The sequence below is a fragment of the Calonectris borealis genome, chromosome 3 (genome assembly GCF_964195595.1).
Source record: "Calonectris borealis chromosome 3, bCalBor7.hap1.2, whole genome shotgun sequence".
NCBI lineage: Eukaryota > Metazoa > Chordata > Aves > Procellariiformes > Procellariidae > Calonectris > Calonectris borealis.
In genome coordinates, this window is record NC_134314.1 from 62040235 (window position 1) to 62061873 (window position 21639).

Here is a 21639-nt window from a genome sequence, read left to right on the forward strand (position 1 = left end):
TAAAAAAAATCAGAAAGAAGATTGACATCCAGCATGTTACAAAATGCGCTTATCCAAGCATGCTGAACACGAGGCTTCACCCTCTTACCCCTACAGCACTGCAGCCTTCTTAAGCAACAATTCCTGTCTGTCTAGTCCCGAGGTGCCCTTCTGTCCTCTCTATAATTTGCTTTGCTTTGCTTTGTCCTTTGTCAGTATAATTTTCTGACTGAATTTCTATTGTATCGTTAAAAAAACTCTTGTAAGTAATGCCTTCAGACAATATCTCTCCCCAGCCTCAATGACTAGTTCGAGGTAAAATTGTAAATTCTTTGGGAGAAAAAGTTATTTTGGAAATGGATGACAACATTTTGTGTCACTGTGACAGAACACAAATATGCAGATGATAATAAGAAGCTCTAAACAACAAAGAAATTTCTTTTATGCAGTGCTATAGCAACTACAGTAGCTTGACCTGTGAGAGTACATCAAGACACGATTGCTGTACAATGCCATCCAGTGATGATGCTTGTTCAGATGAAAACTCTGTGTTTACAAAGTAGCTCTGTTACAAAACAAATTGTCTGAACTCTGCAGTTTCTGTAACCTGAAATGGATGTGAAAAAATATAAATTAAGATTAACCCCTCCTCTGCTCACCATGAACTCAAGCTTTATTTGATTAAATATGAGGAACACCCTTTGAAACCTCTTCAGAGAGATAATTGTCCATATAATTATGAAGTATTTGCTTTCTCTTCCAAAGTAATTATAGGATACTGTTGAAGACTAATCCACATCATTGTATGGTTCTGCTTGGAACCAAAATGTTTACTATGGTAATGGCTAAAGATGAGTTGAAATATTGCATGCTGATGGAAATAGTGACAATCAGTAGCCATGGCTAACATGCAGCAGCACAAAGGATAACTCGAGCCTTGACGGTCTGATTTGCCTACACTTCCTCTGAAGGCAGTGGAGAGAAGTGTCCTCTCTGGGACACTTCACAGAACCTAAATTAGTCTGTTGCTCTGAACTGCCCCCAGAGAAATCTCTCTCCTTCTGTTTCCACTGCTGAAGGATCCGGGGGAAATCCTAGAAGTTGTCCTGAAAGATAAGTCTTTTAATACCCACTTCCTCCAACCCTTTGAAAAATGAATCACTTTCTTACTCTACAGCTTTCTAGACCAAATGAATCCATCCAAAACTATGAGGAAATTGGACAATTTGCATGTAGTACAACAGTTATCTAATTCAGGTGCTTAAGTCACTATCCAGTTCTGTCTAGGACTTGTGTAAATAACAAAGGCAAGCGTTTTACGTATGAAAAACGGCCTCTTTTCAATAAACATTTTCAATATTCAGTTGCTAACATTTGTAACTATTGTTAAGGAAGAATATTGGAGTTCAATATAATTTTGCAGTTAAAAGAAGTGAGATTATTTGCCAGAAACTGATTATTTGTGGTATGTCGTAAGGATGCTCAGTAATTCTGAAAAATCAAGCTTCTTATCTACAGATACCCAACTTGGGTTTAGGTAACTAATTGTAGTCAAAGATGTTTGAATAGTTAGGTCCTGATGCTTAGTATGACTGTAACATATTTGAAATAAAAACTGCACTTCATAAATCATATCAGAGTTTACCAGAGACACATACAGCTTCTTTTGTGGTCTTGATTCTCGTCTGGCTGAATTCTATTAAATATAGTCTAACAACATAAAGAAATTATGCCAACTAGCATTGTACATTCACTTTCAAAAATACTGAAGTTCTTATCCATCCTTTGCAACTCGGCTCACTTTGAGCTGGATTTGTTCAGAAGTTGGAGATTTTCTATGTTTCATCAATGGTAAATTGTCCCAAAGACAGCAGTTAAATTTTTTACTCTTGTTGCTATACCTTGTTATATATGTTACCCATCAAAATAATCCACTGTCTCTCAATTCCACAGCCCTTACATTAACGCGGCTTTCTCAGTATACACAATGTATGGCTTGGCAAACTGGTTTTTCACTTTCTGTCCCCTTTACCATGTTTCCTTGTAAATGTGGTGCAAACCCACAACGTTTGCATCTCAGTAGGTTTGACAGGCAAGAGCACTCCGCTTTTCTCTCACATTTGGATTCTTGCTTTTACCAGAATAATGCCCTTCACCATATTTACCCCTTCCCTCTTTGCTCTTTTTTCCATTCCTTGACTTGGCTGGGTCAGCCAGCGGTGCTGTGCTTCAGAGGCTTCTACCTTCCTCTGTTCAACCTTCACAGTATCTTCCATGGGACTGCTTTAACTTGCAGCACGTGCACTACCCATGAGAATGAAATATAGCACTCCTATCAATACATGGTGAACAATCAGCAGCTTTCCTCCTCTGCTGTCTCCCCCAGAAAAAAGCTACCAGATCTTTTAAAAAGTCTACAGTATGTACCTGTGGCTGATTCTGCAATAGAGCAGTCTGTAGGAGCGTTTCTCCCCCTGCCAGGAAATAGGGAGCCCAAACAAAACGTGACCCCATGCTGTTCCCATCCTGCTGAGCACTGGATGATTATACCGACCACCGCAGTGGAGCAGGCTGGGCCCTCACCGTGCCAGTGTTGCCGTAGTACAAACCACTTCTTCCCATTCGACCAGGGACTGGTATTATCGCCTCTCCGCAGCACAGCTTTGCCAGGCTCTGTCAGAGGACTACCGAGGAAGCATAGCAGTAGCTGAAAACCTTCTAGTGGTTAATATGTATTTAATGTGAGCTGCTAATTACATAATTCGGGTTTCTCAGTGTTACGGCTGGTGTAGGAGTAAATGGGGCCTGCAAAGCGGTGATTTCAATACAGGCAATAACCAGAGTAAAATACGTATTTTTTTGCTCTCAAATCTTTTTCACAGGATGTTCACTGTTCAAGTAGATGAAGACAAAGGCCAGACTCAGAGATTGCCAACAGACCAGCCCATCTCTGTTAAGAAACTCTTTGTGGGGGGTACTTCTTCTCAGTTTCAGACTACACCTCTCAGAAACATACCACCATTTGAGGGCTGTATATGGAATCTTGTCATTAATGCCATGTAAGTCTCACTGATGCCAGCAAATGTCCAGTTAATGAGGTCTGGTTAACTACCTTGGCTGCCAAAAGAAAATTCATTGTTGCAAGGAATCGTACTAACAGCAAAACCTAGAATACGATCTGTTTTCTTAATATGCCCTTCCTTTTTTTTATCTACAATACATGCTCCATAGGCTATGCAATTAATGAACTGTTTTACAGACAAGCCAACACCTGTCTGTTTATCCACAGAATCAGAGAAATTCAACAGTAACACTGCATTAAGGCTTGCCTCAATGATAGGTATTTATGGTGTACTATAACACTTTATTTTAAGGTTGATCTCCAAGAGTATACAAATTTTGAGAACCACCATGGGAATTAATTTGCCTTGTGGAAAGTGTGTGCTGCAGTAATCTGGAAGTAATCTGGACGTAAAAAGAAAGGGAATGGTGAATAAAGTAAAACCTTCTCATCTAAATCTTTCTTTCACATAACTGAAGTACCTAACTTAGGATCTCATTCCCCCACACTGCATCAATGTACATCAGAGAGAAGGACTTCTCCGCAATGTGATTCAGCCTACCTAGGCTCGTAAAGCTTGCCAAAGAGGATGCCTGTCTCTCTGCACTGACTGTAGGAAGGAAAGCCAATGGTGACTATCACCTCTAATTTAAGTGTCCCACTTCTGTACCTAAAACAGATGGGATGAATCCTGGCTCTTGTGTCCTGTGAAGTGGAATTACACTGCAGCGTATAGCTATTTTTTATAAATGGGTGGTAAAAAGGCAGAAAAACTAATAACAAACATCAATTTCTTTGTGTGTTCTCAGCCCCATGGACTTTGCTCAACCCGTGTCCTTTGAAAATGCAGATATTGGCAGATGTCCCTCTCTAGAACCAGAAGTTAGGCCACCTGAGGATGAAGATAAACCAATCCACACAACAGTCCTGATCCAACCTGAACCAGACACTAATGGGGAGAAAGAAAGACCAAGGACTCCTCCTGCTTCCCTTCCTCCTCCAACACCATCTCTATCTTCAGCACTTGTAAGTGTAGATCACTTCACTCGGGTAAAGTTTGAAAAGTTTCTTTTTCCAGGCAAAATTGAAAAGCTAGCCATTAAGAATAATGAAGTAATTTGCCACAAAAATAGTAACAATTCAGCATGATATTGTAAAGGGAACACCTTGTTGCAGGTCAGTAAAACCCCTGGATAATGGAAAACTGGTTGATGTCATTTGCTTGGATTATCACAACAGTAATTTAAAGAACGATACAGCAGTAGAATTCCCTTTGGCTTGCATGCTTAGCCCTAAACCCTTGCACCTCAGGAGGTAAGCCAAGCAATATCCAATCGGGGTTGGAAGGGAAGTTTTCGTATGGGAAATCCATGCCGTTATGATATTTCTTGTGCTGTTCTCTGAAGCGCATGGTAACAGCCATGTCAGTGACAGGATGAAGAAACAGGTAAACCAGAGAGGTCTGTTTGATATGGCAATTCCTCCACTGCTATTTTATAACTTTAGTCAGGAGACTTACGAACTTAGGAACTGAAACCCTAGTCACTGCTAAATTGAGCGTAACTGTTGTTGCCAGAAATCTTAAATAGCTAGATAGCAGCAAGCAGTCTTATACAATGAAATTTAAGAAGAAACTTCTGTCACAAGTGTAGCAGTTTTACAAGTTAATGCAACATTTTACTGTCCAGAAAATATATGTTTAGATATCCGAATACTAAACTGAATAATATATCCACTGGAAGATATTCTTGGGGGGGAAAATCCTTTGCATTTTGTTACACCTGCATACAATCCACAGGTTTAGGCAGGTTGTAGTTCAGTATGGGTGAGGTTTCCAAATAATGTGAAAATACTGCACATTTCCCAGTTAGGAGCCTATTTACACTACCATAATTTACACTACCATAATAAGATAGTTTTGAGAAGTTAAGAACCACAATATTTAACTTCCCTTTTTATATATATCAAATACAAAAGAGGCAGTAATTTTGACAGTTTCTCCCAGATTGGCTTCATAAGATCTTTTAACCATTTTGGGAGGCACTCCCACGCTGGGTCAGGTTTAATCTTCATTCCCATTTCACATCTCCTCACTGACGCAACATTACAGAACACTGAGTGTGTTTGTATCGGCTTTTTCTGGGTGACTCAGAGATTAAGATTATCAATTAATTGCATGAAGACCACAAAAAAAAAAAAAAAGGAGGCTGTGATTTTCAGTGAGTCAGTTGCCTGTAAGTCTGTCAGTTAGAGACAAAAGAACCTGAATTCACTGCCGCAGCCACTCCCTGTTACCTGACTCGTTTTCAGGATTCATATCTGTTTTTCCTTGGACATAGGTAGGATTTCTAACAATGTTTTCCTACAAGAAACAGTACAAACATTAGGCCAAACCCCCTAACTCATTAAGGTTAATTTTATATTTGATATTCATTGGCCAGGTACATATGGCACAGCTTTATCTAGAAGGACTTGTCAGGCACTACTGAAGTCTCCACAGCACATGCAGCCATCTGCACCTGGAAATGGGAGCCTGGGGTTCAAGATAGGCAATCTCCATCTTCGTTATTGCCTTGCCCCGAGCCCCACAGTTATATGTATTGGCCTTTTAATACTCTAGGGCAGCATTTTTGATTCATTCCCACAAGGTGGAGCAGTTGTCGTGTTAAAACTCTGTTTGGAGTTGAAAGTACGCAAATTTGCAGTATAGTAAGGCTACCATAGAAAGATAAGGAACCAGGCAACGACAAGGTAAAAAGAGTTATCCAGTTTAATGCTCACTGAAAGTGCAGTCATACTATCCCTTGATCAAGCATTATAAACAAAATAAAAAACCACAGAAGCGTACGAGAGTGCAAGTGCACACTTTCTAAGACTCTAAGCACTAACTTTTAAATAGCAAAATTGAGAGGAATAGATCTACTCATTAATACCAGAAACTAGTCCCATAGTAACTAGGTGAGTTTTGTATATCACATATGTAGAGCTGTGATAACTTGAAACAGGAGTTCAAAATAAAAATCTAAATAAAACACCATTATTCCACTTTTTCTCTTGGAAAAAATGAAACTGTTTTAGTATTCTGAAGACTTGAAAGTATTTTAAATAAGGCAAGCTTTTGGATAGTTTTTACATTCATCTAAGTTCTCCAAAGTATTTTTCTGGGGAATGTTGCAACAAAATAAGTAACTAGTCTAATAATGAGATAGCACTTATATGACAGTTTATTACACAGAAGCTCAGTGTAGAAGGACTGTATATGGAAAATACACAGCAAAAAAAAATATTTCCACATAGTAGGCTTAAATAAGGTATCTGTTTCACTTAAGTCCTTTTAGGACCTTTTTTATCTCTATCATCCATCAGCATGTAAAAGTGGAGGGGAGCTTAATCCTAAATTCAAAAAACCTACCCTCTGCTAAAGGCAAGACAAGATCTAGAAGTAGGACAGTTGGGAAATACACTGGTCACCAGTCTGCTGCTGCTTGCTGCGGATGCCAGCAATGCGATGTTTCTCAACATCGGGTAACTGCTGCTTTTGCCTCACGTTATTCACTGCTTCTCAGGATTCGCTTGCCACTGAAATGAAGAGCGCCAGCATTACTTCTGCATTTGACTCCATAACGGTATCTTCCTCTATTTCTCCATGCATTATTTCATTGTTTTATTAACACTCTTCAATGTGGGGACTGCTTCAGTGGTGCTCCCTTTTTCCCCTAATTACTTTCTTTGTGATTAAAATGCTAATACAGCATTGTTTGTAGAGAATGTGTGACAGTCCACCAGTGGGCTTTTCTGTTCTTCATTTCCACTGTGATACACACCTAGCTTCTTGACTTAGCCGTCAAGTCCCTGACATCTGACAAGACCGAAGTAAAGTGCAGCTGAAGAGTTCAGTCTTGAGACTCTCAGGTAATATGGGAGATTATTAAGCAGCCAGATTTAAACCCAGGACACCTTAAGGCCATTACTGAAAAAACAAAGCTGGGATATTTTAATATAAGGCTGATGATCCATGCTTAGTTCACAGTCTTGTGAAGGCTGTAAAGCTGGCTGTCCTTAGATAAAGTGAAAGCAGACACAGGCTTGTGAATAAAACCTGGAAGTTTTTTAAGCATGCCCTACTGATTTTTTTTCCTTTTACTGACATTTCCACATCAACCTAATGAATGTTCACTATTATCGATTAGTATTTATCAATAAATAACCGGTGTATGCTTGCTATGATTCCAACCATCACAGTGTGTTTGGCACTCTCCCCACTCCTTACCCTTCCTTATAGTTCCCCTGCTGGGATGAAGAAAAACTGCGGTGTTTGCTGATGCTGGGGAGCAGCTAAAGTGTCAGGGCCAGACCCTTTACTAACATATACCAGCCTAGGATTGAATTTACTGCCAGAATGTGTCCTTTTACCATGTAATATGTAAAAGTGTGCCACAGAAAAGTGTGCGTTAGTGTATTTTCCAGTTCTTTCCTATCGTTCCAGTACCAGTAGTTAGTCCCTATCTTCAAATTTTAGAAGGTCCAGATGCTATTGAAAGTATTATATACACAGTATTATTATTAACATAGTTGTTAAACAGCTACATAAACCTGTAAAGCTTAAAATAATTAGAAACTTTACCCAGCATTATGGGAATATAATTTTTTTTTTCTATTTGATGATCACTGGAAGACTGCTATCACACATTCATAACTTTGTTTGGTACTACTGCATTTTAACCATTTTTTCCCGCCATTGCACATTGATGTGTACTTGTCATAATGCATGGTGTTCTACTCTGTCATATTCAAACCAGAGTATTCATTGTGGAAAACTAATTTTTAGAAGTGCTCTATATTGTTGTGAAGATTTTTGTGATGTGTGAAAGCAAAAAATCTAACACCACTGAAAAACTGAGTGAGAGGGGGAAAGAAATTTCTTCACTGGGGCTGAAATCTCAGTGCCTGATGAGTCACTCATGACATTTTCAAAATGTTTCACAGAAAGAGCTCTTTGTCAGCAAAGCACCGCACCACGTGCTTTACAGGTCCCTGCTGAGTCAGGGCTCAAATGAGAGACTGTCGCCAATCCAAAATGATATCAGCTGCAGTGCTTAAAAACAGAGCTCGCAGCTATCAAAGTTTGTTTTTTTCCCAGCGGTATTGTCCTGATATTGTGTTGTGTTAGATCCTTTGAGTAGTTTCTTCACAATACTCTCAGTGGGAGGCAAAAGCTAGACATGAGTAGGAGCTGGTAATTACCATGGTCTCGCATTGCCCCAGGCACCCCTCTACAAGAGCTTTAGGGCCAGAGATTAAAAGACCTGGTGAAATTAAAAAGAGAAAATTATACTGAGCAGAAGATATTTTACCTTCCATTGTTGCACCACTTTAAGATTAATAGAAGTGGAACAGACAGGGAGGGGTTTCTTTCTTTACCCCCTGGGTAATGTGTCTACATTAGACAGCCCAGTTGAACACTTGTTACTTCTATCCCTTATTGTTTGTGGGGCCTTTCAACAGCACCAGGGGAAACAACAGCACATTAAACAAAGAATACAATTGTAAACCAATATAAAGAAGTAAAATGGAGGACTCGTTGACAGATGCAGGATCTGAAACTACTTTTAACTCATTGATTTTAAGGTGACTAGATTTCAAGTCAAAGACAGCAAAGCATCTCTTTAAAACTTAAGTCTTGCTTCATTTCTGCAAGAGGGCATCCTACTGTGTAAAACTCAGTTATGCGAGCTAAGAGTACACTGAGCTGCCTGGAAATTAATTAAGACTCTTGTAAATGTCCACTGGTGGCATGAAAGCAGCAATGTTCATATATTACTTTTATTTGCGCTTACAGCCAGCGTAATGAGCTCTGCTTTTACACCAAGTTCCTGTCATACTGGTTTATAACTTTAGCTGGTGTGATGAGACATCAACACACTGGAAACTGCAGGGCCAGTGTCTAGACTAGGTGGAATATTCTCAGTCCTGAGCAGTTGGAAGACTTCCAGCACAGCTGAGATAGATACAAAATATGAAGTTTGTATGATCGCTATATATTTTGCAGGATTCCTGTGCTGCTGACACAGAACCAGCCCTTTTGGAAGGTGGCAAGCAATTTGGTCTTTCAAGGAACAGCCACATTGCAGTTGCATTTGATGACACCAAAGTGAAAAACAGGTATATTGTTTATTTCAGCAATGAGTTTTGACGGAATAACGTCAAAATAAAATGCCCCTCCTAATATTCTCAAAAGCATGTCCCAAAATTATGGGCATAGTCTGAAAAAGATCGCGTCCCATGGCTAATTCATTTCATTAAGTGAACATAAAAAGCATTAAAGCATGAAATCTAGGCAATGAAGCACCCACCTAAGTAGCTCTCACAAAAACAGTTTACCTCTTTGTTGGTAAAGGTTTGGGCACACACAGATCCCAGACTGATTTTCAGAAAAACAAACAGAAGAATGGAACCAGGTCATGCAACTGAGTTCATAGGTTGCTTTTTCGGAAGAAAGTTTCTTGGTTTGGTAACTTGATAATTTCTTCTAATAAGCAAACCGTTTTTCCCCTTTCCTCCAATAATTAAGATCAAGCTTGCACAGTAAACAGGCAAAATGACATTGCCCTCCCAAGGTATAACAATAAATACATATACATGTTGATATGCAAAGGAATTCCAAGAGCTACTTATAAAAATACAGCTGTTTTCAGTGGATTTGTGAAGCTTTAACTTGTTAATTGTTCATTTTTGCTGTGACGGCACATGATCATTAACAAATGTGCCATGTCGCACCGCTAAGCATTTTTGCTGCCTTGTAGTTTACAAGTCCATCAGCCTCACACTTTTTTTACCTATAAAGATGCTGTACTGCATATTTTCACATATGCTAATTTTAGAAAATTAGGAAAATAATTAAAAGAAATATGTAATCCTATTCTTCTTTTCAAATAAGAATCCCGGCCTGATAATTTTCATGCAATGTTTTTTCACATTTATATTATCAACTACTTTCAGGTACTGACTTTGCAGCTCAGCTTGGGCTGGGTTAGTGATCTGCTGCCAGTACAACGTTAGCATCTAGATAATCTAAATCATTTCTTTCTGGGTTATTTGCTGCAGGGGAGGTTTTGAGCATTACTGTTCTGTCCAAGGGGTCAGCAGACCTCCCTCGACACACCCCCATTTTCTGTTGGGAGAAATCAGAATAGGTGTTTTATATCCTGATTGTAAACAATTCTCTCTGCATCTTTAGAAGTTTTGCAACCTGTCTTCAGGCAATACAACTCATTAGAAACTCAACATTTGCCAGCTGTCACTACAGCTCTCTCCTCTTTGTGAGCATTATGTGTGTGGATGATGGATAACGCCACTGGAATTTTACAAGCGCAGGGATTTTCTAGCAACTACAGCTGAGAATTGTATCTTGAAATTCTACGCCAAGGTTGCACTTTTGTATTTCCACAGTAAAGGGACTAATGAACACTCACATGTCAGGGATCAGATATGCAATTCACGTATAACCAAATTATTTTTCTTAAACCCTGATGGACAAGTAAAATGGGTCACTGACTGTAAAGTTTTGTTAGAGGAACACAAAAAGCTAAAGCAGATAAATTTGTCTACTGTCTGACTCTGAGTATCTTTTCCTTTGTTTCTGTTTTCCTTTTTGTTTGATTTTCAGACTTACAATTGAATTTGAAGTCCGAACAACAGCTGATTCCGGCTTGCTGTTTTATATGGCCCGCATCAACCATGCTGATTTTGCTACGGTTCAGATAAAGAATGGATTGCCTTACTTCAGCTATGATCTGGGGAGTGGAGACACCAACACAATGATTTCCAACAAAATAAATGATGACCAGTGGCACAAGGTATAATAATCTCTAGTGCTAAATTATTCTTTGTAATGCTGAGAGCTTTGTTTTGCCTTAAGATATTTGCAAAATGTAGTCTTTACTAGCTAAACTTTACAGCTAGGATTTTCTGTAGTCTGCAAAATTTGTGCTTTCAGATTCACTGCAAAGTACACAGTACATATTCCATTTACAAAAAAGTTAGTGCTGATCTTTGAAATTTCTCCTTCAAGAAACACATATTTCTGGACATATTTAGAGTATGTCCCATGTATAGTAAGGAACTGCAGAAAATGTTCCTTCCTGCCTAATAGGGCTCAGGTGAGTATCAGCTCATGATGATGGAATACATCATTAAAACCAGATGTTTCTATGTTAATAATGTCATTGTTCAGCCATAATGCTAAGAACAAAGAGAAAAGAAGCAACATTTAAGTAAATCTTCCCTGCGTTATTAATTCAATTCATTAGGGAATAAATATGACATTCATGGATGTATTTGGCAGCCCCTTCTGTGACTTTATGAGAGGAAGCATTTATATACAATGCCTGTGGCTTTCGGATGGTAAGGGAAGGAATAATATCACAGCCACATCACATTTAGTATTTACCGGGCCAAGGACAACAGACACATAGTATATTTATTAGGTAACATGCTTGAAGGCACCAACAAAGACAGAGAAGAAAAGAATACATGTAACTGTGTTCAAGTTATATACTATAAGAGACATTAAATTTCAGACATATTTGGAAAGTCACCATCCACATCTCTATTACCAAATGAGAAAAAAAAATCTAATTGCATTTTCTGTTATGCTTGAATTGCTCTTACAAAACCCTCTTTGCAGTCATCCTTAGTCCCTCTCTGCTTCATTCCCACCCTGTTCTGCAGGAATTTTACTTTCACTGGATTTTTATTCATGAACTTTTTGATGATAGCAAATGCTTTAAACCACGGTATTTCATGAGGGGAAAAAATAAAGCTGTAGTCATTATTTACTGGCGTTTTACATAATGCCTAGGAGCACTGGCAGTAGACCAATGCCCCTTTCTGCTAGACCCTCTATAGATACAGAACAGATGTGGTTTGCTCTTTTAGCTGTTTTCTCTATATTCTAAGAGAACTAACTGCAGCATATATTTCTTAATGGAAGATTGTGCTCTTTGGACATGCAGCTTGGCACTCTGCAACCTTGTTGTAGATCCCATTTTTGTAGGAGAGAATAGAGACAAAATCCAAAATCACAGTTCCAAAAAAGCAGAAGAAAGTCCATTTTGGGAGGGAGGAAAAGGCAACCTCTTTAAGAAAAGACCACAGCCTTTGTTTTTTAAGAAAGCAGGGGCTTCTCCTTATAACAATCCTTTTAGTGAGAACCCTTTCTCCACTTGAAATGGTTTAGGTTGGAAATTTTCCATCAGGCCCGCAGAAGCTCGGGCATCAATCAAACCTTCCTGCCAGGCCTCGTTATAGTGCCCCATCGTGCTGCTGCTGTCTCCTCTGCACGAGTGCCTGTTCCCAGTCCCTGTCTCACTCCCCAAAGCCCCCAAGGTGTAACTGTCCACCTGAAATTTACAGTTGTCTATAAACACCTAGTTCAGTGCCTCGCCTTCAGGCCGCCCCTTCTCAGTGTTCAGTCCTTGCCACGGCATGACAGATGTGCTGCCACACCGAAGCAGAAGCAGCCATGTTGAAAAGCCAGAGAAAAATGCTATTTCTCTCTCTTTGCTACTCTGATGAGCTAAGTACTGTGCTGTTTAGAAATCTGCTAATATGCATGTTGCATTTCACATTTTATCCCTTTTATACAAAACCATTATTGTACTGATCTGTAGAGATTTGAGTATAAACCTTTGGAAAGAAATTGGCTTACGGTTGTTGGGGTAGAATTTCCTCAACTCTTCTGCAATTGCATTTCCTCCACGCGATTCACAGCCCATTTGTCTGAACAGAAGCTGTAATACCAACAGAACATAGTTGGTATTATATTTACTCTAGTGTGAACTATGATCTAAGGCACGTCCAAACTAGTGGAATCATAAACTCAATATTATCTGCAAACATGTGCTGTAATAAAGATTTGCAACCTCTGCTATTAACATTCAGCATTTACTATTCCCAGTACTTAAAATTTCTATCTGATTCCAGAAAAAACAATATTGTGGCATGCCAAAGATAGTAACATGAAGCTTTTTAAAGGAACCCTAAGTCCTTTCAGTAATTCTAATAAATAATAGTCATGATGCTTCCTGACCCACAGATAATTAAAAGGCATTCATACGTTTGCACAAAACCTTGCGCAGGAGCTCTGTTCCATGAACATTATCCATAGTTGCTGCCATGGTACTTCTGCTAATCACTCCTACTACTTTTTCCTGTATTGTTATGTATTTCGGACTGTAAGGCTAGTTACAATCTGGAAACGCTTTGTTGTCAGAAAACTATCTGTAATTGTATTGCATTTGTATGTCTTTTTAGATAAAAGTCATTCGAACCAAGCAAGAAGGAAACCTTATAGTAGATGATGTTTCAAACAGGACTGTTAGCCCCAAGAAGGCCGATATATTGGATGTTGTAGGAATGCTGTATGTTGGAGGATTGCCCATTAACTACACAACTAGAAGAATTGGCCCGGTAAGCAAGTTTGTTTAAGTTATTTTACACTCCTTACATATGTCTTGATTGGTACCAATGTCTTCCCAGTTTTGTTTTGCTTTCCCTCAGACTGCTCAAGAATGTGGATAAAATGGACCTTACTGGAGGTACACTACATTCTTTCAGTGGAAAGATCTTGACTCGGAATCCAGTTAATGCAAAGAACTAGAAATAGCAGAGTTAGTTTCTGTTATGGAAAAGTAGAAAGATCCATACACTTGTATCCACTTGGATCACCGCACAGCTAAAGTATAAGGTCCTGAAAACTATTTGCCCTTTCTCTTGGCTGTAATTCATCTAGCAATAAGTGCTAATAAACAGTGAAAGTGTCTCCTAAGAGAAGCAGTAGGAGCCAAAATTACCCTGGACAAAGTACCCAGTAGTACTGCTCCTTACTGTAGTAACTGGGTTTGTGTGGTTATTGCTAAACTAGGAGAGAATGTATTTTGAAGTAAGGCCATGAAAATTCTTTCTGCTTCCAAATCAAATGTGCATATTTCAGTTTATCACTGTTTCAGTCTAAATGCCCAGCTTCAATGCTGACACAGAAGATATGTTGGCAAACAGAGAGCCTAGAGGGGTGAATATCATTTTGGCCTAAACCTTGTAGGATTAACTAGGAACACTGTATTCCTTCACCCAGGGCATTTACTGCATTTAACCACACAACTCCACGTCAGTCGTCTCACTTTCCTGCTGCCCTCCCACCCCCCAAGATATGCCAGTAACAGCATCAAAGAAAACCTCTTCCCTGCATTATTTTTTCTCTGCATATAGGGGTCTTTCAAAACAGAAGCCAGAACTTTAGTGAACTTAATTATAGCAAACAACAAATTAGGCATGTAGTACAGCACAATGTGGACAAAAAACTGCCATGTCAGTAGCAGCTACGTCTAGGCTCATTCCGGGTGGTTATACAGAGTGGTAAAGAGGAGGCAAAAGCACAGATCCTGGCAAGGAAATAAACCAGACTCTCAAAGAAACTGCACATGAGTAAATACCATTCTAATAAGATGATTATATAGAGACAGGCAAGAGTCTACCCGTTTGGGTGGACAAAATAAATACAGAAAAGGAATTCCTAGATCCTGCTTAAACAAGTCACTACAATAACTCATGGATTGGGAATAAAGGGGAAGAGTAACCACTCTAAATCTGAGAGTCGTGTTCCATAAAGAAAACTGACATGTAAGATCATATTTCTTACAAAATTTCGGATTGTGCAGAAAGTCCGAACTGAGGCAAATCTACTGATCATTTGGATTTACCAAACCAGATCTGAGGCACTGAAAAACAAAAGCCATACTTAACTACCCACAAAATATAATTCCTAATACTATCAACTTATGCTCTTTGAAATACATCTGCGATTTACAAATACTAATCTAAGGAGAAAGGTAACACTAAATCCTTACCTATTGCTCCTTGTCAGAAGTAATGGAGGGAACCCGTGCAGATAAATGGCTCAGTCTGGCAATAACAGTCATGTCAGATCCTGACAGTCTTATGTGCTTTGGGATTTAAATGAAGCTGTGACTTGAAATGTCATTCACAGAAGGTAAAAACCAGTGCTTGCCTTTCAATCATTCTCAGTAAAATACACCGCATGATGTATTAATAGTGTGTTGTGTTGTAGGCTTCATGTAAAGGCTCTGAAGAAAAGTAAGTTGAAAGCATGTATTATCTTAGTTAGGGCTTTCTGCTAAACACACATCAACCTTTTTAGACAGTAATCTAATACGTAACCGTAGGTGGGCTGGATCCTATTCAGTGCAGAAGACTGCAACCTACTTATTTGGCTTCAGCAGATGTCACATTTTAAGCACTCAAAACTCTGCTGTCAGCAAAAGATGTTATATTGCCTGTTACCATGCTAAAGTATAACCAGATTTGCTTTTCCATAGGGAAAGTGAAATTTTAAAGTTAGAGAATGTTACCGAGTTGTCTACAGATCTCGCATTTCTATGACTTATTCTTGCAGTGAAGATGGCAAGATTTGTTTTCTTTTGTGGCGTTTTTCTTTTTTGGTAACAAAACTTGTTGACCTGGAGATGGCTTTCACTTAGAAATTAGAAAAACGTCTATTTATGAAGAAGTTGACAGAAAGCATTGCTCAGCTCAGAACGGAATTTATTCACTGATATTGCTCAAGTTCTCATGAAAACTTTGTGCAAGTGTATTTAGCAGTAATAAGCTATATAATTCCACAGTCCATCCAGCTTTGATTTACAAGGAAAGAAATCCTTTGGAAATTCTTTCAAGTTACTAGTCAGGATATTGTTAGAGGAGGTGGTGTGCAGAGTCAAGACTTCCCTCTGCAGGTGTGCCTTTCCTCTTTCTGTATTTATACATATTTCTACACTGTATTTTATATGCTGATTTTTATTTCCCTCCTTCCTACTGCATTGCTTATGAATGTCTTCCTTTTCTTCCTCAAAGTACATGTTTATCATTTTCCTCTCTCCCACTGATATCAGGGGTAAATTTTCCTAACTCAAAGTCAAAGATCAAAGCCTTTGCCTAAAGCTGAGAACCAAAACGCAGCTGCTGCACACCTCAGAGAGAAAAGGGAGGGAGAGCTCTGGGGGTAATTCACGGTGGGGAGATGCCAGTGGCTCTCAGAGGTCCCACTGGGATGCACTGATCACACAGCTGAGCCCCGGGGCAAGCCGGGGCGTAGCCTGGGCAGCCCCTCGCTCCTGCCCCAGGCAGGATCTCACTTACTTAGACCACCAGCTTAGGTGTGCACAGACCACCGCTCGGAGTCACAGTAATGTGCTCCCAGCGCAGAAGCCAAACTGGAGTTGCAGTTTGCTACCCTGCAGGGGAGCCTCCATACACCCGAGCACATCCCCTGCCTCCACCTGCCTCTCTGGCCAACAGAGTGGCCCTTGTCACTGTGGTCAGCGGCCCTATATACGGTTATTATATGAAGAACTATGTACGGTCAACAACCTTTACGTAGGGGCTTTGTTCATTTTAATAGCTGTGTACCTGCACTAGCTCAGTCTTAACATGCAACATTAGGCCCACAGTAAAGTGATTAAAGGTGTGGGGGGGAAGCCCAGCAGCCCAGAGAACTATATCCAGTATCTTCATCTACTCGCAAACCCCATAACCTAGTCAATTAAAAAGGTAAAGTATAGGCCATTAAATTCCTGCATTGCTGATGTAATTTGCTATGTTTCATTACGCAGTGTATTATTTTATGTCCCCGCCATTAAGCCAAATAGATGTGACTCAGATCACATCCCTGAAAAGTAATGTAATTCATCCTCAGTATGACTGAGATTAGATTCCAATTACAATCAGATATTAAGGATTAGTCATGTAAAATTCAAGTATTATTCAGCTCCATAAATCCAGCAGAGCAGCAGAGGAAAGGTACTCTTTGATGACATACTTTAGGCCTTTATTCTGAGCATTTCAGCTTGCTTTGCACAGTTATACGTTTTGTTTGAAATACTGACTGCAGGTCACCTATAGCATTGATGGCTGCATCAGAAGTTTTAAAATGACAGAATCACCTGTTGACCTGGATAATCCAACTTCCAGCTTCAATGTTGGAAAATGCTTTGTCACTGCACAGAAAGGAACATACTTCGATGGAACAGGCTTTGCCAAAGCAGGTAATGAACAGCAATTCTGCTGATAGGCAAAGAACAGAGAAAGAGGAGATGCTGCTTTCAAAAACTTCCAGTGCTACCTAACTCCTGCTGACTGGAGACAAAGTGAGACCAGTACTTGAAACTCTCGCTGATCATTTTCAGTTATCTTGCCTAAGGATGGACTATATGACTTTCTAGCAAGGTCTCACACTAAACACAGCCACCACAACAGTTACTTACTTACATGATTTCACATGAAATGGAGTGCATTAATAATGCTGAGTTAATTACCTTGCATTACTGGCAACATACTTTGTGTGATTATTAGGAATAATGTATTAAATGCTTTTCTTCATTTTATTACACTTCCCCTTTTCTCTCCAAGTTGGTGCATACAAAGTGGGAACAGACCTGCTCGTGGAATTTGAATTCCGTACAACACGAATGAACGGTGTTCTCCTAGGAGTCAGCAGCCAGAAAATGGATGGGCTTGGCATCGAATTAGTAGACGGAAAAGTGAGTAGCAAAGCATTTTTGGCTCTTTATAAGACTAGTTTTAAAAAGCACAGGTAGTTTAAATGCAAGCTTACCACACCAATCTGAAGGCATCTCAGTCAGTATCAGGGCTCTCCTTTATGGCAGCACTTGCCACTTCCCATACATGAAGAGGCTCTTCTTACACTTTTAGAAAGATATTTTAAAAGATTCTGTAACATTTGAGTTTCCTAAAACTGCAACATCAGGACTTAAATTAGTGAGAATATGAAAAGTTTTGAGGAAAGGTTTTGTCATTAATAATACTAGTTTCTTGTGTGTATCTTTTATTTCACAGTCTGGAAAACCAGTTAGTAATCTATCACTATAAAGACCTTGGGTTGGGGGAGGTGAAACGCCCCAAAACGAAGACAAAAAGATGGAAAAATGGCAACCTATACAACAATTTTGCATATTTCCACTAGTGTTTATCTCAGTGACATAACCCAGATCCCAGAGGGACAGCAATCCACATAGAGACTGGTATTAGATTAGAGCTTTAGTGTATGCAGTCAGAGCATGTTGACTTTAAATAAACAAAAAAACCTACCAAACAAAAAAAAAAAAGAACTGTAGAACTGTTTTGAGAACTAGCTGACTTCCACATCATGCTTTTCAGGTGATGTTTCACGTTGACAACGGTGCAGGCCGATTCTCTGCTATCTATGAGCCCGATGCACCAGGCAGCTTGTGTGATGGACAGTGGCACAAGGTTCTTGCAAACAAGGTCAAACACCGTTTAGAGCTGACCGTGGATGACAGACAGGTGGATGGTAACAGCCCAAACAGGGCCTCGACCTCAGCAGACACTAACGACCCTGTCTTTGTCGGAGGATATCCTGGTGAGCATTTAACACACAAATGATGCTTTTCTTATGCTCTAGCAACACTGCCTTGGTAAAGTCTTAAATGCAATTAGGATAAGTATGCTAAAGATGATGGGTAAGACTGTCCAAGTTTGTACCATTTGGCATGGATGCTCTTTTCTGCATCCAGCTGCATTTCGGAACAAGAAGTTCTGCAGCACCCAGGGACTCGCAGATCCCCCTGCCCCGATCTCAAAGGTAGGCACTGTCACAGAGGAGCAGGCAGACTTTCTGCCTTCTGCTGCCCACACACACACAGCCTCCCTCTTAAAATTTTCTGTTTAGTAACAGCATAATAGTTATGTTTCAATAGTAACGGTATTTGGCAAATTTAAATTTAACAAAAGAATGGCAAATTTAACTAAAGAATGTATATATGCTTTTGGGGGGGCAGGGCACTGTGTGTATAAATCAGTCTGTAAAACCTGAGGACCTGAGGAACGTGGACAACAGCTTGCACAGAAAGGTGAAAGGACACCGTCTCTTTCTGATGAATGTCTTTGCTCGTGGTCTGGTGGTTTTTAAAGGAAAAAGAAAAAACCCAAACAAATTTGCTATTCAGTATTCTGGAAGTCCTCGCATGCAGAAATAATTGAACAGGGTCCAGAACTGAGCTGAGCTCTACAACTAGCTTCATCTTCCACTAAGCTGATAATGAATGCTAGTATTCATCTGTTCACAGACAATCAAAAAGTTTATCTCATAAACTAAAACAGAGTTTATTTTCTGAAAACACAGTTAAGATGTTTGCAAAGTGCCAATTTTTTTGCATTTATAATAAAGTTTCCCTCGAGTTTGCAAACAAAAAAGCTAAGTATCTTTGCAGTATGTGTCTCCTCTAGTGCACACTGAGGTCAATGGCAAGATGCCTCTTGAGTTAATTCCTAAATGATTTTCTGGAAGCTGTTTTTTCCCCCCATTCTAATGTGTGATACAGTGCATCCAAAAAGCCTTCTCTCTCAAGCTTCAGAACATTTTCAAAAATGTTCTTGATACTGAGATATGAGAGTTGTACTTCAATCACAGTGACTATTGATAAGGACCAACAACTTTGTGCCAGAAGGAAAACAGCTTTGTGGCAGCCTTTTTTTATTCCAAACAGGATTCTAGCATAGGAGCAAGTACTAAAGAAACACTGCAGATGGAGTTACCATCTCATTCTGGACTGTACATCAAGAGGAACATAGCAAGAGAAACAAATGGAAGTAAAACTGCAATCTGTACAAAACAAGCCTACACTTACATCATGTTGAAGTGATATTCCTGAGTTCAGCCACGTGGCAAGTTATGAAATGATTTAATAAATCTAATGCACATTTAAACACCTTGCTGTCTAGTCTAATTCATCCAAGATTTGTTTAATATTCCCAATACCTAGACAGCCTCATCACAAATTTAAAACACAGTATCACGGGATTTTGTAAAATTAGTAAGTATTTGTATTTTCCAGTCCTCTTGAGGCTTCTCCTGGCTGTATAAACAGTGCAAAACAGTTGTAAACCAGCTAGAATTAGCTGGTGGAGAACTTCCTGTGCAAAGAAACTTTTCACCACCAGATCATGAGCAAGGATACAAATTCCTGACTACCCATAAAAGCCATTACTCATCTCCTACTATCACTCTTCCCTGTGCAAGGAGGGACAGATGGATTCAACCATCTCATCCTCTGTGAAACAGCATAATGACACCAGTCAGTCCTCTACAGGTGTAAAGTTATTTCTGCAACCCTTACTTTATCAGTCACATAGATTTGTATTGGAGTGCATCCCTGTAGCCACTTTTTCACTTGGAAGAACAATGAGAAACAAGTTGGGCCATGAATTTCAAGCAGTTGAGAGAAATATTTCAAGCTTCCCAGTCAAACCAACCCTCACTTCTATCATCTGGTCACACTAGAATAGTTCCCTCCTTCTTTAGCGGAAGAGATGTACTCAAATCCCTGTCTTTACTATCAGCAAGAAAAAAAAAAAAACAGAATGCTTGAAAACTCTTAAAACCGTTCCTTAAATGACACCTGAAGTCCATACTGAGGAACTGGCTTTCTCATGATGTTAGGGCTAAGAACTGCATCCATTTTGGTCTTTTGTTTGCTCTGTTGTTATTCTGTGGATAAATAGCTTGAGAAGTTGGAGATCTGCAGGATGAGCATGTATGCATCGTACACCATTTGTAGGTAGCAAGCTGCCATTTGGCCATTTTCCTTAATTTCCTCTATGTCACATAACTGAGTTATATGGTTTACAGTGGTAGTTTAAATGTGTTCAGATTCTGCCACTGTCATCCGAGGACAGAAAAGGAAAGAAGACTGGATTGTTACCACTAACGTTTATCACATTCATTCATAATGTTTGTCATTTTTTGAATAAAGACGATACACAGCAAATAAAACATACTCATATATTGCTGGGGACCTCTATTCTCCTGCAGGACTCTCAAAGAACAAAATTAAGTATCAACTCAGACTTACATAATTCCTTTTGCCTTTTTTTTCCCTCCTTCAGATGGTGTGACACAGTTTGGGCTAACCACTAATACCCGTTTTAAAGGATGTATTCGATTTCTGAAGCTCACTAAGGGTACTGCTAAACCTCAAGAGATTAACTTCAGCAAAGCTTTGGAGCTGAAGGGTGTTCAACCGCTGTCATGCCCTGCAAACTAACTGTCATTCAACTGATATGGGTCTGTTTATATAAGCACCTCAGATTAAAAAAGCAAAAAAATCTATATACACATCGCATTCATAATAAAATATCTTTATGCAAGTATTTGAGTAGTGTATGTGGTATATTCAAATGGCCATTTCAAGGTACCTCCCAAGAATGCAAGAACTAATCCTTTCTCCCCACCCTTTCATTAAGGGAGTAGAACAATAATTTTTATCTCTCTTTCCTTATAGCTTGAAATGGAAATGTTTCATCATTCTTCTGATGAGTGAGACCACATATTATGCAGCGTGTTCCTTTACTACGGAACTTAGAATCATAGAATATCTCAAGTTGGAAGGGACCCATAAGGATTATCGAGTCCAACCCCCTGAAATGCTCGCTAAATACTTTTGGTGAGGTAGATCTGTAAACTTGCACTCCTTTACCATTCTAAA

General features: G+C 39.4%; 1 protein-coding gene across 1 annotated transcript in view; it reads left to right on the plus strand.

Moving 5' to 3' along the window:
• Positions 1-21303, plus strand: part of LAMA2 (laminin subunit alpha 2) — a 397684-nt gene extending 376381 nt beyond the window's left edge. Inside the window, exons 56-65 of the mRNA XM_075144626.1 lie at positions 2862-3038; positions 3850-4066; positions 6607-6666; positions 9090-9202; positions 10707-10896; positions 13355-13510; positions 17007-17160; positions 17525-17655; positions 18293-18515; positions 21041-21303. Of these exons, the coding sequence (XP_075000727.1) occupies positions 2862-3038; positions 3850-4066; positions 6607-6666; positions 9090-9202; positions 10707-10896; positions 13355-13510; positions 17007-17160; positions 17525-17655; positions 18293-18515; positions 21041-21198 (1579 nt within the window). The 3' untranslated portion in view covers positions 21199-21303. The remainder of the gene's footprint in view (positions 1-2861; positions 3039-3849; positions 4067-6606; positions 6667-9089; positions 9203-10706; positions 10897-13354; positions 13511-17006; positions 17161-17524; positions 17656-18292; positions 18516-21040) is intronic.
• Positions 21304-21639: the final 336 nt, after the last annotated feature.